Source organism: Garra rufa, chromosome 9 (assembly GCF_049309525.1).
Source record: "Garra rufa chromosome 9, GarRuf1.0, whole genome shotgun sequence".
NCBI lineage: Eukaryota > Metazoa > Chordata > Actinopteri > Cypriniformes > Cyprinidae > Garra > Garra rufa.
In genome coordinates this window covers 30,095,658-30,114,780 of record NC_133369.1, presented here as the reverse complement: position 1 = coordinate 30,114,780, position 19,123 = coordinate 30,095,658, and the positions used below count along the sequence as shown (strand labels likewise).

General features: G+C 36.3%; 2 protein-coding genes across 3 annotated transcripts; both read left to right on the top strand.

Annotated features, from left to right (window-relative positions):
• The first annotated feature begins 482 nt into the window (after positions 1-482).
• On the top strand, positions 483-12,218 carry LOC141342357 (interferon-inducible GTPase 5-like). Of its 2 annotated transcripts, none has more exons than XM_073846794.1 (3): positions 483-678; positions 864-914; positions 7,138-9,160. In XM_073846794.1, exon 3 carries the CDS (start codon positions 7,146-7,148, stop codon positions 8,313-8,315), a length of 1,170 nt encoding a protein of 389 aa, XP_073702895.1. In that variant the 5' UTR covers positions 483-678; positions 864-914; positions 7,138-7,145; the 3' UTR covers positions 8,316-9,160. The 2 variants fall into 2 exon arrangements, with proteins under 2 accessions (XP_073702895.1, XP_073702894.1); XM_073846793.1 differs by lacking the exon at positions 7,138-9,160 and adding an exon at positions 9,503-12,218 and having other exon boundaries at positions 484-678.
• Positions 12,219-15,183: 2,965 nt separating this feature from the next.
• On the top strand, positions 15,184-18,012 carry LOC141343301 (interferon-inducible GTPase 5-like). The gene is made up of 2 exons (XM_073847896.1): positions 15,184-15,276; positions 16,238-18,012. Exon 2 carries the CDS (start codon positions 16,245-16,247, stop codon positions 17,469-17,471), a length of 1,227 nt encoding a protein of 408 aa, XP_073703997.1. The 5' UTR covers positions 15,184-15,276; positions 16,238-16,244; the 3' UTR covers positions 17,472-18,012.
• The last annotated feature ends 1,111 nt before the right edge of the window (positions 18,013-19,123 follow it).

Sequence of the window (19,123 nt, the reverse complement as noted above, 5' to 3'; positions counted from 1 at the left end):
CCTCCTTTGATGCTTTTTTAGGGTCAAAAAGAATCCCCTACAGAGAGAAAGCATTATTATTTTTGAACTGTTACAACATTTACGGAAATCGACTCTGGTTCAAACAACAAGTTTAAGGTATGTTAAAAATGCAAACTGTTTTAGCATGTTCGGACCCCTCTCCCCGGTCTGGGTGAGTGCCCTGGGCTCGGGAATGACTACCTCGGAGCCCTCTCCTGGACAGCACGCCAAATAGGCATAACCTTTTACTCAGTTTATTATCTCTTTAAGTGTGAACACTCCAATTACCTTGTTTTGTATTTACAACTTTCATAACAGTGTAGCCTGTACGCTACACTAAAAAGATATATAATAAGGAGATTAATAAAGCAAGTAATGCAATGTTACAGCGCGGCGATTTGATTGGCTGTTTGGGCTGTCAGTCCTCTGTAGTAAGTTTCGTTTTCCCAACACATGGCACGTCAGTAGTAGGCTACTGGAACTTGAAGGTAGGCGTGAAGGAAGAAAAAATCAAAGTCTTGAAAACTGTGGCAGAAACAGCTCGGGATTTAGCAGCTGATTTCTTTTTCATTATTCATTTTCTATCTGCTTCTTTTCGATCTATCTTTTACAGCGTTTTGTTAAGCATCTTGCAAGTGAAGAATCGCTGTGTTACTGCTGCTGGCCTCAAAAATAAAAGTAAGTAGGTTATAGTCTGATTATTGGTTGTCAGATTCATTATATAATTGCTTGTTATAATTGATTTTTATTGTATAATTCAATATATTTTATATATTTCACTTGGCTGCTGAAGCAAAATATCCATGTTATCTGTTTCCACAATGTTTGTTTTATGAATCCTGGTTAATTGTTTCCCTTTACAGGGAGGAGAAGCACACAGGGCGATACAATATAAAAAGCTCCCGACACAAAAGGTCAGTATAACACTGCAGATATCATCTAACCAATATGTATGGCAAGCCGTTTTGAGATTTAATCTATTACCCGTACTAGTATCTATTTTAATGTTACTAGTACTTATTTTTTTAGGTACTAGTATCTTTACCATTAAGTACTAGTACTTATTCATTAGATACTAGTACTTATTCTTTAGATACTAGTACTTTTTTAAAATATACTAGTGCTTATTCATTAGTTACTAGTACCAATTAAATAGAGACTAGTACTTATTTACTAGATACTAGTACTTATTCATTAGATACTAGTATCTATTTAATAGGTACTAGTACTTATTCATTAGATTCTAGTAATTATTAATGTCACAGTTCTGTCAGTTTTTGTCTTTGGTTTATCCCAATTGTCTTCCCGTGTCGATCTGTGTGTAATGGTTTAACCCTCATCACCGTCATCTGTTTCACCTGTGTGTAATTATCAGTTTGCTTTATAAGTCAGTCTCTGTTTTCAGTTCCCTGTCGGTCGTTAATCGTTGAATGTTCGTGTGTGGAAGTTCCTGCCTGTTCCTGCTTGTTCCTGCCTGTTACTCTAAATATATATTAAAAGATAGTGTTTATTGTTATATTGTCTCTCGTCTCGTCCGTCCAGCACGATCCCGTAACAGAACGACCGACCGCAACAGTTCACGGCGTTTACCCCCTGCGTTTTGTTTCCGTTTTGTATCAGTGTTTGTTTTGTTTTTTCCCTATGGAACCCGCCGTCAGAATCATTCTTCTGGAGCAGGGGAATCGCTCTCTCGTGGACCACACCAGGGATTTTGTGCAACTTGTACCATTCACGCACTACCCAGACAGCTGCTTATGCACGTTTTATCGTAAGGGACTCAATGATACCATCAAGGCGCAGCTGTCCGGGGAGGGTCCGCGAGAGAGCATCGCCGATTTCATCGAGTGGGTGCTGGTGTCCAGTAGAGCTTCGTTGACCGCGGAGGATGACACCAGCCCCACTCAAGACCCAGAGCCCAGCCCACCATCACCCCGACACGCGGAGTTGGAGCCCGAGCGTACCACGGAGGAGGAACTAGAGCCGCGAACGACAGAGCCAGAGTCCTCCACGGATGATCAGGTGCGTGAGCCGACCTCTACTACCGCAACGGTGGATTGTGACGTGGAGCAAGTGAGGGCAACGGAGAGCCCTACCCACTGCACCACCGCTGAGGGTGAGATGGACACTAACTCTGGGGAATTAACTGACTTTTCTGAAATTATAGACGATAATTCTAGGGACTTAATAGATTTTTTTTTCGGAACCATTGGTCTGCCTGGAATTCCCACCCACCCGCCCTCTTCTGTGTGTCTCTGGATCTGTCTGGTCTCCGCTGGTCCCGTCCAGCCATCCTGAATCCCCGCTGGTTCCGCCCAGCCGTCCTAAATCCCTGCTGGTTCCGCCCAGCCGTCCTGAATCTTCGCTGTTTCCGTCCAGTCGTCCAGAGTCATCGCAGGTTTCGCCCAGTCTTCCAGAATCGCCGCTGTCCCCTGACAGCCCCTCAGCTCACCCTCAGCCCAACACATGTGCAGTGGGCTCGCCACGGGGCTGCCAGTCTCCAACGGCGTCACGGCTGGAGGATCCCTCAGCTCCGCCTCCAGCCTCAGAGTCCAGGACTCCGCCTCGGCCCTTCGACCCCGCGGTTCCAACACGGCCCTCGACGCCCTCCTCTCCACCGTCGCCCGTCGATCCACCAGCTCCACCGGGCTCCATCGTCCTTTCGGCTCCGCCCTGGTCAGTCGTCACCCCATCGTCACCTCAGGACTCTGCTCCTCCGGCTGCGCCTCGTCACGCTGTCCCACCGGCTCTTTGGGACTCCTCCTTCCTGCGGGCACAGCCTCCATCCTCTGTCGCTCCGGCTCCGCCGCGGATCTCCGGAACTCCACCTCCGCCTCGGGCGCCAGGGCCTTTCGTTCCACCTTGGCCCTCCGGATCCTCGGCGTCACCCTGGACCATCGGCTCTCCATCTCCGCCTCGGGCTCCTCCGCCACCAGCTCCGCCTCTGTCGGTCGACCCCATGGAGTCGCCGGCCCATTCTCCACCATGGCTCCTCCCTCCGTCGGCTCCACCATGGGTCGACATCACGGCTGCTCTCTGGGTCTGGCTCAACCTCTCCTGCTCCGGATCCCTCCTGTGTCCACCCTGGCTCCTCCCACCATCGTCACCCCCTTGGACTGTCTTGTTTACCACCTGGACTTTTGTTTTGGTCCCCCTCCCGGGGTTGCGTCCTCAACCCAAGCCGCCTCCATTATTGACTCTGTTCCGTTTTTGTCTCCCCTCTCCTCTGTTTCGTTTTTCCCCTCTACGGCGCGAGGACGCGCCTATGTGGAGGGGGGTGTAATGTCACAGTTCTGTCAGTTTTTGTCTTTGGTTTATCCCAATTGTCTTCCCCTGTCGATCTGTGTGTAATGGTTTAACCCTCATCACCGTCATCTGTTTCACCTGTGTGTAATTATCAGTTTGCTTTATAATTCAGTCTCTGTTTTCAGTTCCCTGTCGGTCGTTAATCGTTGAATGTTCGTGTGTGGAAGTTCCTGCCTGTTCCTGCTTGTTCCTGCCTGTTACTCTAAATATATATTAAAAGATAGTGTTTATTGTTATATTGTCTCTCGTCTCGTCCGTCCAGCACGATCCCGTAACAATTAAATAGATACTAGTTCTTATTTATTAGATTCTAGTACTTATTAAATAGATACTAGTTCTTATTTATTAGATTCTAGTACTTATTAAATAGATACTAGTTCTTATTTATTAGATTCTAGTACTTATTAAATAGATACTAGTTCTTATTTATTAGATTCTAGTACTTATTAAATAGATACTAGTTCTTATTTATTAGATTCTAGTACTTATTAAATAGATACTAGTTCTTATTTATTAGATTCTAGTACTTATTTTAATAGTGACTAGTAACTATTCTGTTGTTACTAGTAACAAATTTAAAATTGTTCCATTGATTTCTATGAGGATCTGTCATTGAGATATCAACTATTCAGTTTTGACTAGTATGTATTCCAGTTGTGACTAGAACATCATTTTATGTACTAGTAGTTAATCATAAGGTACTAGTACTTATTAATTAGATACTAGCACTTAATTAATAGATACTAGTACTTAATTAATAGATACTAGTACCTATTAAATAGACACTAGTACTTATTTATTATATACTAGTACTTATTTATTAGATAGATACTAGTATTTATTTAAAAGATACTAGTGCACATTTATTAGATACTAGTACTTATTTGAAATGTTACTAGTAAGATTTTTTATTTTACTAGTAAAATGTTTAGTTGAACTCTACTGTTCCATTTGGACTTGTCATAACATAAGACGAGTAAAAAAGCAGATCTGACTTATTATAATATAATTATAAAAGATACTAGTGTCTAATAAATAAGTACTAGTACCAAATGAATAACTACTAGTATCTATTTAATAGTTACTAGTATCTAATTAATTAGTACCAGTATCTGTTTAATAAGTACTAGTGTAACGTGCACTCCAGCTGGTGATTGTGACAACTAGTGTCTAATGTCTGCTTACTAGTAATATCTAAACAGATACTAGTCACTATTGCAATAACTACTAGTCTCAAATTAAAAGATGATATCAAAAACAGAATAACTACCCTTCACTGTTCATTTGGAGATATCTTTAACCTCATAAAGAACTAGTGAGAATGTATTTGGAGATATCTTCATTTAAACAGATCATTACATAAACATGAGTTCCTCTCCACCATCCAATCAGACTCCACATGGTAATACAATACATGAATATGCTGAATTAATTTGATTGTTAAGTAGGGCTACATGGCTTTGTACATTAGCCTACCTTGCTAATTGGTTACCATGAAAACACAAGGAAAGATACCAAACCTGTTGCCCAACAAAAGTATATTGACATGTTTTTACTCCAAATTCACTTCATAACATCAGTTGAGCATTTGAAATAACTTCCTTTTGTGATCTGATATGGTTTTATTAAACAGAATGAGGCAGAAAGCATTTCACTTTATATTATAGAGTGAAAAAGGCTATGTCGATTAGCATTGTCTTTTAAATATACTTTATTTTTATAAAAATATTACAATGTTACAAATGTTACAAATACAATTAAACATCAAATAAACATTGTATGTTAAATTAATTAAATATTCTTAATAATTACATTATTTGCTCATTAATTAATCAAACTAGTCGCAAATAATGGTTTATCAATATTTGCTGAGAAAAAAATTCTGAATGCTTCAAATAAACAATTAAAAGATTAATTATTCTTCTAGACAGTGAAGTTAAATAGACAACACAAAAAAGTGGCCTTTCAAAATGTTAATGTTGTATGTTTTAATTCTATGAATCTCTGTCTAGAATATGTTTCTAGCCTCTGCATCACATCTTGCTCTTGGATAATTGGATAATTCACCCAAAAATGAAAATTCTCTCATCATTTACTGACCCTCATGTTGTCCCAGATGTTTATGACTTTCTTTCTTCAGATGAACACAAGCAAAGATTTTTAGTCCTTATAATGCAAGAGGACAGGACCACTTCAGAAATCACATAAAGTGAACACGACAGTCAAGATTAAAATATTAGTATTTGTATTCGTCTTACATATGCCGTTATATATTGTTTCACTTAAGAAGACACTGATGCATTAACAGGGTTGCTGTCATACTCACTTTGTATATGTCTGTCAGAAAAAAATTACTTCTACTTTTTTAATACTTGAGTAAAAGTAAAAAAGTACAACTTTAAATTGTACTCAGGTATGTTTTTGGCCAGATATTTGTACTTTCACTTGAGTAAAATTTTAGTACTATTTACAACTCTGCTAAAAACTCAGTTTTGTATATTATAGTGAAATAGTGTTATTGCAAATGTAATACTTCTTATTTTTGTTTAATGTTTTTATTTAGTAATAATATCTCAAAATAATAATCATTATTAGTTATATTGATATATAAAAACAAGATTTTTGGCCAAATTGTGCAGCCCTACATGTTTTTTGATATACATTTTTATTAATTTTTTATTTTTGGCCTTTTTTCTAAAAAAAAAAAAAATGTTTGTCTGAAAACCATTAGGTTTGTATTTTGTGTGCCCAATACAGAACATTAATTTAAAAACATTCAGTGTCTGTAGCACCAGTGCTATATTCAAAAATAGTTTACATACAACCCTGATATGGTATTTATTGTTTTTACTGGACGAAACCCAGGAAAATAATAGATAATGAAATTGGTGTCTTATCTCCATCCTACCACCAGGGGTCACTCGATGAACAACAAAAACATTAGGCTATTGCGTTAATGAGATTACAGCGTTTACAAAACAAAAAATAACATTTTCTATGTGCTTGTGTACAAATGATTGTTTCTTTTCTATGTGGTTTCCTCAAACAAAAAAATACATCTGTCTCCTTGTTACCGTTTCCTGTGTAATCTCTCTCCTATGCGTTGCTTGTTTATTAATATTCAACATACGATTAGCATACTGGGCAGAAATGCAAATTTTAAAAGTACTGGTATCTATTAAGTTTAGGATATCTTTGGTCTAATAAGTTACTAGTAACTAAAAAATAAGAACTAGTTCTATTTATGTAGTATAGTATATAGTATAATTAAATACTAGTCACTATTGGAATAAGTACTAGTATCTAATAAATAAACACTAGTATCTAATGAATAAATACTAGTAACTTTACGAAAGACACTAATAGCTAAAGAATAAGCACTCTAATGAATAAGTACTAGTACTTAATGGAAAAGATACTAGTATCTAAAAAATAAGTAGGCCTACTAGTAACATGAAAATAGATAATAGTACGGGTTATAGATTAAATCTAAAAACGGCTTGCCATATAATATGCTATATCTGTTTCAATATTTGTATTATGTAAAAATGTTTGTTTTATTACTAAAAATGTTATTTGATACATTTTTGAAACAAAATCAATTGAAACAAAATCAGTCAGAACTATTGCAGTCCCTGACTTCTTTAGGAACAACAAATATCATCAGGCAACAAAGTCAATTGATTAAACTAAGCACTTCAGGGTTGAATGTCAATCACACCACTGAGACAATCTGATGATTATTGTAATTACAGGAATGATTAGCATTTAGGCTTCAAGAAGCAATTAATGTTGAAGTACACAAACTTCTATGTACGTCTATAACTTTTACAGTTTAAAACATGGAAAGTCAAGACCCTGCTGTTGCTGAGGCAGTAAAGGCATCAGGCGAGTCCAACCTGGAAAAGGCCACAGCAAGAGCTAAAGAAACATTAGACCAGTTGATGAATGTCTCACTTAACATTGCTGTGACTGGAAAGACAGGATCTGGAAAATCCACCTTTATAAATGAATTTAGAGGTCTAGATGAAGATGAAGATGGAGCAGCACGTACTGGAATCACAGAAACTACAATGGAGGTCACCATGTACGAGCATCCTACAATGCCAAATGTGAAAATCTGGGACTTGCCTGGAATAGGAAGTCCAACGTTCAAAGCAAATAAATATCTGAAAGATGTCAAGTTTCACACCTATGATTTCTTCATTATAATTAGCTCAGAGAGGTTCACAGAGAATGATGTCATGTTGGCCAAAGAAATCAAAAAGCAGAAGAAAAACTTTTACTTTGTTCGCTCCAAGATTGACAATGACATCAGAGCAGAGGAAAGAAAAAAGGGATTTGATGAGCAGAACGTTCTTTGCAAAATAAGAAAGGATTGTCTGAAAAACTTGGAAGAACTGGGAGACCCCAACATTTTCTTGATATCATCTTTTGATTTGGAAAAATATGATTTTGAAAAACTTCAAAACATTCTTACAGAAGAGCTTCCTGACCATAAGAGATCTGCTCTTCTACAAGCCTGGCCAGTGTGCTCTGCTGACTCTCTTGAGAAGAAGATCAAGATGTTTCAAGGCGTAATCTGGGCTGCATCTCTAGCTTCTGCTGGTATAGCAGTCATCCCTGTGCCTGGTCTATCAGCAGCATGCGATGCAAGCATGGTAATACTTTTTTTCACAAAGTGCTACTATGCATTTGGTTTGGATGACAGATCACTAAAAAGGCTGTCAGAAAAAGTAAACAAGCCCTTGCTGGAACATGTAGCCAAATCAAAGTTCGTATCCGCCGTCAAAGAAAAAGCACTGACCAGATTACAAGTCTCTGCTGCACTTGCAACACTTGCTACCGTTGAATATTTTGCAAGTCTCCTTCCAGGTGTAGGCAGTGCTGCTGCTGCAGGAATATCCTTCGGTACTACTTATTGCCTCTTAAAACAGGGACTAAATGAACTGGCAGATATTGCTCGAAAAATCAGAGAAGAGGCTGAGCTGGACACACTATGCAGTAACTAGTAGATGTCCTGAACATGGGTTTCTTTAAGAACATGATCTTAGTTGGGTTTTCTTGGTTGATTTATAGAGCATGTATGTATTTTCTGTCTCTGTTATAAACTAAAATATACAGTAGAGTTTTCAAAAAATAGATTACAATGTGCATGCATGTTTACAGAAGTCATTGACACTACTTTTATTGAATCTAATGCTGAGTGTTTAATTACAGTCAAACCAAAAATTATTCAGACACCAGATATAATTTTTGTATTTTTTTTTTACTAGTGGGTACAGGACACTATAGTTAATTTATGTAAGTGAGGATAGCAAAATAAAGTAAACCGTGATTTTAAGAATTGGGACCAAAAATTATTCGGACACTTATTCAGACCTGACCATGTTTTGCTTAAATGTTTGTTCCTTAATTGCTAATGTGACCGTTTTACACCACAGACTGAACAAAATTAAGCATTGCTTGGTACTTTGTCAACAAAGTATTGATAGTTGTGTAAATATTGTCATACTAACAGTTGACTATTTTTGGTTGATTGCAATCCATTACATGTCTTTCTATGTTATCTGAAATTATCAAGATGAATTAGTCCTGACATGGTTTAACACTTGAGATCTTGTCATATTTTATTACCATTTTCTAAACTATAGCAAATTAACTGTGACAATGTGAGAAATGTTGAAGGTGTCTAAATACATTTTGGTTTGACTGTATGTTATATAGGCATTTTTTATTGTTCACAATTTGTGTTCATTTTCTATGCTGAAATCTGTTCTCAGTCTCACATAATATTGTTTTTGTTGTCGCAAAATCACATCTCATGCAATAAAAAAAATAAAAACATGTTTATAAACCTTCTGTGGTCAATATTTGTGTATGTAGTTCAACTACAAACCCAACTACACACCTTTTAATATTTCTATTTTTACATTTTCCTAAAGGTTATTTACTTAAATAAAAAAATAATAATAATAAATATGAAGTTTGAAATAAGCAATAAAACACACTGTGGTATACATATACAACTGATATATCAAGTCACAGTGTGAGAAATAAGATTGCAATTACAATGAATAAATGGAAGATATAAACTCATAAGTGACAGTTATCCATGGTCAAGCAAAAAAAAAAAAAAGTCATGACTTTACTGTAGTAAAATTACTTAAACCACACAATGATTTTATGTTTTTTACAGTGAAGAATTTAACCAGGCATGATGACGGAAGATTCTTCTGCTGACTTGGATTTCTCTAAAGCTTTGGAGAGAGTAGGAGAACGTGACCCAAACGCAGCTGCTGCAAAGGCTAAGGAGCAATTGTACAGTCTTGACAGTGTGACTCTGAATATTGCCGTGACCGGAGAAACAGGAGCAGGAAAGTCTGCCTTCATCAATGCATTCCGAGGTCTGAATGATGATGATGACAATTCTGCACCAACAGGAATAACTGAAACAACAAAGCAAGCTACCATGTACACCCATCCCACAAAGCCAAATGTCAGACTGTGGGACCTGCCAGGAACCGGCATGCCTAATTTCAAGGCTAACAAATTCCTCAAGGAAGTGAACTTTGAGACGTACGATTTATTTATCATCATTTCCTCAGAGAGGTTCAAGGAAAATGATGTCTTTCTGGCCAAGGAGATTCAAAAAAAGCAGAAGAGGTTTTACTTTGTTCGGAGCAAGATTGATAATGACATTTGGGCTGTGGCGAAGACAAAGAAATTTGATGAGCAACAGGTACTTTGCACGATTCGAGAGAACTGCCACAGGAATCTGAAGGAGCTCGGAAACCCAAAGGTGTTTCTGATATCCTCTTATGACTTGGGAAAATATGACTTTCAAGACCTGGTAGATACCCTAGAGTCAGACCTTTCAGAATACGAGGGATTCGTTCTGGTCCAGTCTGTGCCTGTGTGCTCTTTGGCTATGCTAGAAAAGAAAAAAGCAGTTATGGAGAAGTTCATTTGGCTTGCAGCACTGGGCTCAAGTCTGGGTGCCATTATCCCATTGCCTTTATTATCTCTGGCCATTGACAAGACGGTCTTGACAAGCTATCTCATAAGTTGCCATAATTTTTTGGGTTTGAATGAAAAATCACTCATCAAACTGTCAGAGAGAATGAACAAGCCTCTCTCACAGCTGAAATCAGCTATAAAGACTCCTTTAGAATTAGCAGTGATAGACAAACTGTCAATTAGGCCTTGTACAGCTACGGCAAAACCAGTGAAAAGCTTAGATGATCTGCTTGATGCTAAATTTCTTTTAACCAGTTTTGTAAATGCAGCTCAGGCCTTCAAAACAACATACACTATCTTGGGTGGAGCACTAAATGACATGGTAAATGACATGAGACAGGTTCTTCAAGCTGCAGGTTTGAATGAATAAAATCAAGCTGGTACAACAAAGAGATGGCAAAACTGAGTTTATTGGGCAAACGTCTACACTGGGTAGCTTGCACTGGACAGTTAAATGGTTGGAAAATAAATGTTATACTGAATATTATCCAGTATGTTATAATAGTGCATGTTAAATGGAATGGAATACATACAGTGCCTTGCAAAGGTATTCATTTTTTCCCCTTTTGTTTTGTTGCAGAATTATGTTAAACTGCTTTAAATTAGTTTTTCCCCACATCAATTTACATACACCATAATAATGACAAAGCAAAAACCAGATAGGCAAATTTGACAAATGTATTAAAAATAAAACACTGAAATAAGTACATTGCATAAGTATTCATACCCTTAACTCAGTACATAGTTGAAGCACCTTTACAGCCTCAAGTCTTTTTGGGTATGATGTGACAAGTTTTGCACATCTGCATTTGGAAATTATCTGCCATTCTTTGCCTCACCTTTTCACCTCTCAAGCTCTGTCAGCTTGGATGGGGGCTGGTAGACATTTTCTAGAGTCCTAGTTGTTCCAATCGTCTTCCGTTATGGATAATGGAGGCTACATGCTTCTGTGAACCTTCAATGCAGCAGATTTTTTTCTGAACTCTTCCCTAGATCATTGCCTTAATGCAAGTCTGTCTCTGAGATCTACAGGCAGTTATCTTGACCTCAGGACTTGGTTTTTGCTCTGATATGCATTTTCAGCTGTTAGACCTTTTCTGTGATGTGTGTGCCTTTCTAAATCATACTCATTCAAATGAATTTGCCACAGTTTAATTCCACTCAAAGTGTAGTAACATCTAGAAGCAATATGAATGCTCCTGAGCTAAATTTCGAGTGTCCCAGAAAAGGGTATGAATACTTATGCAACGGGATCTTTTCAGTTTTTTATTTCTAATAAATTTGCAAAGTTGTTACAAACCTGTTTTGTGCTCTGTCATAATGGTGTATGAGATGTAGATTGATGTGGTAAAAAAAAAGTAATTTAAAGCAGTTTAACATAATGCTGCAACAAAACAAAATGTGAAAAAATTAAGGGGTGTGAATACTTTTGCAAGGCACTGTATAATATGCATTTAGACAACAAAATGGAATATGTGACTTTGTACTGTTTAAAGACTTGTGGGAATTTGGTGGTTTGAGCAAAAATGTTCTACCTACTCATTTTATTATAAAGTTGTGTAAATTAGGAATTTTTACCTCATTGAATGTTTGACTTGTTTTACAATGTTTACAAGGGCTTTAGGCTAAAGGGTGGGCACCTCTTTATATTACCTTCTACTAAACAATATACCTTTTCTGTAGTTTTTATGTGAATTTGTTTTATGCATATTGTTAATGAAATTACAGTTATTGAAACAAAGGATAATAAATGTCATAGTGGCTTGTGTTGATTTTCAGGATTTACTAGTTGTACGTGTATTACTACATCCCGGCTCAAAATGATTTGTGTTTAATATTCTAAATGTATCTATGGTTTGGTCTGGTCTGAATTTAATAAAATTCAATTTAAATAACCTTTTTTGTCATTATTTCTTTTAACAAATATTATGATTGTCAGTCATTAACATTACTTTTTGTTTTATGGTTCTGCCTTCTGCTTAAATAAATTTAGGATATACTAGCAGTTAAACTGGAACTGTTAGTGGTATTGGTTTAATCTGGGTGTGTGAATGCATGAGGTCTTAGTAGAAAAGAAAAAAAAAGCCAAACCTTTTCTTTACATGTTTATTTTTGGGCCTTTTATCAGCTTTATGACTCATTTTGTAAGTCGTTAGTCTGGTTCTTATCACTGACTTCTGGCATAGAGTCACAAGGTATTTGTTTGTGTTGTTGCATAGAAACATGATGCATATAGAAGTTGACCTGGAAAGTACACATAGGAACAAACTACTAACAAGAAGTCTTTCTCACTTCTGCTAACTTAATTTCTTAACGCAACAGGAGCCATTTAGTGTGTTGTGTGATGTAGTGTAGGCTATCTTCCAAAATAGTGTTGACAACCTTTAATTTATACTCCGGATATCAACCTAGCAATGACTACATTCATTTTTAAATCATATGTAAAGTGTTTTATGTAAGATATTTAGCCTATGATTTTGTTTGCTCATTGTCTGCAAAATGGGTGAGACAAATCAAATGTCGTAGGCAGATTGATATCATATTGGAAAAAAGAAGAAGAAGACTTCCAGTAGAGGGCAGCAGAGACGATCCAAAGATCATTACAGCTTGGAAACACTGCTTTCTATAACTAGTGGCCACAAAAGTCCTACTTTTGTCTTAATTCTGAAGAGTAAATCATTTGTTTATTTTTTTTTTCCACCTTTCTTTTTGTGAAATACTTTGCTTGAAAAGTGTGCCTGTGCTAACTGTTTAAGAATACAAAATACATGATATGCATGCTGTACTAAATATGTACTCTTATTATATTATCATTAATATAATTTATTAATTATAGTTTGCTCAGACTATTAAATTATTTGTATTGCTAGTTACTTATTCTGGTTTTCTTTTTTGCAAAATTGCACTAATGCGTAACCACAGGAAACATTAAAAAATAAAGAAAAAGTTACTACTTTTTTAGAAAAAATATTGAAACAACTACATTAAATAAATGTCATGTTTTTATAAACAAACTTGTTACGATGATGCATTACATTAAACGTGACTAAATGACATGTTTTTTCATGGATGAACAGTCAAGGACAGGTTTGTCGTTAATATAGGCGTACGTTGATAAATAATAAATGATTTTATACACTCTCAAAAAGGATGTGTTAATTTTTGACACATTGTTTGTGTTATGTCTATTTTAGCACATTTTGTGTTACTTTGTGTTAAATGTGTGTTAAAAACGAAACAGAAAAAAGAAAATATCCAACACAGTGTGTCCAACACAATATGTGTTAAATATCAGCCAATCACATTGCTGCTTGCCTCACTTCATGAGCCGTTATTCTACTGAGACAAGCTAATTTCCTCGTGCTGCAAGTTTCCATCGTCAGGACATAACTTCGATGTGTGAAGGTAAGAAATGTTTGTATTTGCCATTATACGTTTTTAAAATGTCTTTTGTGATCGTTTGGAGACGGTCGAGGGGCATTTGGCACATATATACGTGGTAAAATTGCCTCACGAATGCCGATGCGAGCTGCGTCTGCGGCACATCACGACGGTGGGAGCTTATTTTAACAAGCTTTATAGTTTCTTTTGTTGGATTAATTGTGAACAGAATCGCTTTTAATTCATCATTGACACGTTGTAGTGCTAATGAGGAAATGCATTCGTTCGTCGCGTCTTTCTCTTTGAAAATGAACAGCTTCGTTGTGACATGTATTGTGCAAATTGCCCTAAGACGCTAACATAATCTCTAATGCTAAAGCTTTTCTTGCCTTTTTAGCTATCGCTATTTTACAATATTCGCTATGTGTAGCCTATAAATAACAAAAGTATCTTTATTTTACTCTTGCAGCTTTGACTAGAAGACACTCCTGAAGTGCTTGTGGCAGTTACTGACATGACAGAGACAAACGAGAGACTTCATCTCACGACCCTCACCATCACTTGTATGCTGATAAAAATATGTAAATAAAACGATTAATGCTTAAGAGGTTGTCAAATACCACATTTTTTTAAAAGTACAAACTTTATAAACCATTAACAACTTTTCACTCAAGGAACAATTATATGTTGAAATGACTGAATTGATTGTTTATCTCTCTTTTTTTAACCTTTTTGAGTTTTTATGTAATTGTTAGTAGCAGGTTTAATAAATTGTGTTTAAACTATACATTAGTTTGCAGTGTCTTTATTGCATACAAAAATTTGGTAAAAAATAACACATAATTGACACAAATTGTGTATTTATAACACAATAGTGTGTAGAAAAAATCAACACATTTTCTGTGTTAGCTGGAATAACACACTAGTTGAGTTAAAACTAACACAAAATGTGTTGTCCTTAACTAGACACAAAGGTGTGTTAAGAAACAACACAGGCTGTGTTGTTTTTAACACATCCTTTTTAAGAGTGTATGCGCAATAAATGATATTGTTATTGAGTGTTGTATTTAAGGTAAATAGTGTTCCTTTCTTTCCCGGAACGATATAAACATCAAATAAACGATATAAACGTCAACACTGCCCGTTCCCTCCTGTTCTTTCTAATAGCTGGCTAATTTTCTGAGAAAAAAAATACTGAAAATCCTTGAGAATAGTCAGGTTAAGTGACCAGACAGCCATCTCTGCCATCAACATCTATAACTAGATGTAATTTGGCAGAATACCATAACTGAAGTCACATTTTAGTGGCACATTGTCCACATTTTTTTACTGGGGCAAAAACATACGAACTTACCTAGACAGATTTTAACGATTAAGAACCTATAGGTTAACATGCATTTGTGTATCTTCAGTCCATTCATTAGCCTACATGTGTATTTGTTTTGGTGGAGTGGTCTAGATAAGCGCTTCCTTAATGCAATTTGATTGGTCGACAAGAATATATTAGCCACTGCAGAATTACATTTGGACCGTCACACAAGTTGCGAGTTGGTGTGCTTCGAGAAGTTCAAGGTAGGCTATGTTCAAAATTCACCTCATACAATGAATAAATAGTGGATAACCATTATAGCATATGAGCTGTATTATATTGTCAAAAACGGTTTTACCCATGAGCATGTTGCGGAAATTAACAACAAAAACTTAACTTTTGTAAATAGACTAACTGACCACTTGACTATTTTAAGTGCGCATACAAGTAAGCTAATTTTTCATACACATTAACTTGAGATTTTACTGAGTTATCTTATTACTTAGGTGGGTTAAGTTATTTTTTTATATATTTGTATTGATATGAATAATCGTGTAAAGTCATTTGACTGGCTTGATGTTTGGTATTTGATGTTTAATATTTGTCAGACATTCAGACTCGAAAAATTTAAATATAGCATATTGGCATGAAATATAGTTGTTTGATATATCGCAACGCGATATAAATTTTGTTATATATTGTTATCCCAAATATAAAAGCTGTTCTTATATTCTGGAATCCAGAGGAACATTTTGCAGTTGTTTTTTTACGCATGGGTAATGCATGAAAAATAATAATGAAATTCAAATGTTGACAATAGCTTGCATGACTTCTTAAATCCAAAGGCTGTTCATTATACTGTGACCAATCATAAATCTGACTTTACAAGCATTGGAGTCCAAAGGGTGTCCTTAATACTGTGATTAAACATCAAGCTAACTTTACATGCATTGCAGCTGTACAGTTTCTTAGTTTACATTTGGTGTGTCTATAATGACAAAGTGAAGGACGAAAAACAAGTCTACACAGCTTCTTATTTCTACTGATTTTTCTGTATCCACCATTTATTGTATATATTGGTTCATATTCATGTTCTGTTGTAACTCTTACAGCAACTCTAACCTCAATTGAAATAATTGTTAGACTCCCACAAATAAACTAGTTCTATGCTATTGGAGTAAACTGAATAGAACTTATAATAGTATTTTTACAATTATTTTACAGTTTAAACATGGAAAGTCAAGACCCTGCTGTTGTTGAGGCAATAAATGCATCAGGCGAGTCCAATCTGGAAAGAGCTACGGCAGTGGCTACAGAAACATTTGATCAGTTAATGAATGTCTCACTTAACATTGCCGTGACTGGAAAGACAGGATCTGGGAAATCCACCTTTATAAATGGATTTAGAGGTCTGAACACAGATTTGAATGATGATGATGATGATGATGATCATGATGATGATGATGATGATGATGATGATGATGATGAAGAGGATGGAGCAGCCCCTACTGGAGTCACAGAAACTACAATGAAGCCCACCATGTATGAACATCCTGCAGCATCAAATGTGAAAATCTGGGACCTACCTGGAATAGGAAGTCCAAACTTCAAAGCAAATAAATATCTGAAAGATGTTAATTTTGACACCTATGATTTCTTCATTATAATTAACTCAGAGAGGTTCACGGAGAATGATGTTATGTTGGCTAAAGAGATTAAAAAAAGGAAGAAAAACTTTTACTTTGTTCGCTCCAAGATTGACAATGACATCAGAGCAGAGAAAAGGAAAAGAAAATTTAATAAGAACAAAATCCTTAACAAAATAAGAGAGGACTGTCAAAAAAACTTGAAAGAACTGGGAGACCCAAAAGTTTTCTTGATATCATCTTTCAAATTGGAGAAATATGATTTTGAAAGACTTCAAAACACTCTTGAAGAAGAGCTTCCACAACACAAGAGATATGCTCTTCTACAAGCCTGGCCAGTGTGCTCTACTGAATGTCTTGAGAAGAAGATCAAGATGTTTCAAGGGATGATCTGGGCTGTATCTCTCGCCTCTGCTGGTGTAGCAGTCGTACCTGTGCCTGGTGTATCAGCAGCATGCGATGCAACCATGGTTGTGCTTTTCCTCACAAGGTGCTACTATGCATTTGGTTTGGATGATAAATCACTGACAAGGCTTTCAGAAAAAGTGAACAAGCCCCACCTGAAAGATCTGGCCAAATCAAAGTATGTTACTGCCATCAAAGAAAAAGCTCTGACCAGAATACAAGTCTCTGCTGCGCTTGCTACCCTTGCTGCAGCTGAGTTTTTGCTGAGTCTTGTTCCAGGTGTAGGCAGTGCTGCTGCTGCAGGAATATCCTTCGGTACGACTTACTACCTCCTGAGAGAAGGATTAAATGATCTGGCAAATTCTGCTCGAGAAATCAGAAAAGAAGCTGGTCTGGACAAAATGTAATAACTCCTAAAACAGTGGTTCTTAATCCTGGTCCTGGGGTTCATTGACATGTTTTCTTATAGAGCATGAATGCATTTTCCACTTCTGTCATGGGTTAAATAGTTTTTCTAATGAACAAAGTATAGGCCTAGTGTGTATTTAAACTGAATATATTGTTTAATTAGTTTAATTGCACTTTCATTTTTCCATTGCTTATGTCTTATTCTTTATCTGCCTATTTTTTATTGTTGAAATGTGGAATGAAAATATAATCATGTATAATGTTTCATACATTAAAAAAATAAATGTGTTTCAATACTTAGCTTATTTTAGACAAATCTATGGATTGCTAAAGGGATAGTTCACCCAAAAAATACACCAGAGTTGTGGCCTGCAATGAAAATAATTATATAATATTGTCAGTGTTTCTTTCAGTTAATTTTTAGTCCTCCTCAAGATAAGGTTGGTTGTTTTGTTCACCTATCATCTGGTTCAGGTATCCTGAGTGTATGAGTATATATCTTTGAGTTTGTTTCTAATAAAAGAAACTGCTGTGTCTAGATCCTGTGCCTAGATTCTTCCTTGCTGCAACCAGCTATGACGGAGTTTGGTGAAAAACAAACTGAATGTATTTTTTAAACAAAATCCTGAGCATGACCTGTGGTCAAAGCTATCTAAGCCAGCTATGCTGCCCTGCAAAGGCAAAGTGCAGTAACTACACATTTGGTCAAAATTGAGTTAAGGCTTAAAATGGACTTTGTGACAACTGTTTTGTCTTGTGGCAAAGTCTCCTGGTTCAATTTTGTCCCATTTCACAGAAATTAGAGTGTCAACATGTTTGACTAGCTGGCGGCAAAACTAGGCTGGCGGCATTTTTCTCAGTTTCAGTGTTGGTGTAGTTACTGCACTTTGCCTTTGGAGGGCAGTATGTTGTTCTTATGACTTGATAAGTAGGGTATTTTTTTGCTTTGTTTTTTTTATAATTAAATGTCAGACTCAATTATTCAATATATGTCAGCAATTGGTTGTGCAATACAAAAAGAAAGAGCTGGATCTAAATGCATAAAGTGAGGTTTAATATAAAAACAAACTCAAAGTACACTTGCATGAAAACTGGATACTAAGAAACTCGTCCATAAAACACTACCAATTTCACACAATTTATAGGAATAATTTCTAACACATCTTATCCCAAGCTTCAGTTGGTAATTCCAAAACGTCATTTTAGAGCTTGGGCCATTGATAGTTACAAAAGAGAGAGTCTGTGCATCTCTCATGATCAGCAGCAACACCTCTATTAATAGCAAAGCTGTAAGTTTCACTGCTGTAAAAGTTACCACTTCACTACTGAGAAATGTCATGTTACGAAATTATTTTATTGATAAGGTAGCAGGGCAGCACTTTCAACCCATTACTGCAGTGTAAAGGCCCCAATTTCAGAATCAAGCATTCAACAGGCCCTTAGTATCCACCTTCTTCCAGAGTAACCAATAAGTGCCGCCATGATGGTTACTAACTTCTGTTTGGATGCTGTCGAGTTCTGGGTTTTCACAGACACCTATGGCAAAACAGGGTAAAGAGATAGAGTGAACCAATTAAACTGAAACTTTTTTAATATAACTAAATACAAACATGTGCACAGTGTTAAGCTGTACTGTTGTTGGCTGCCACAG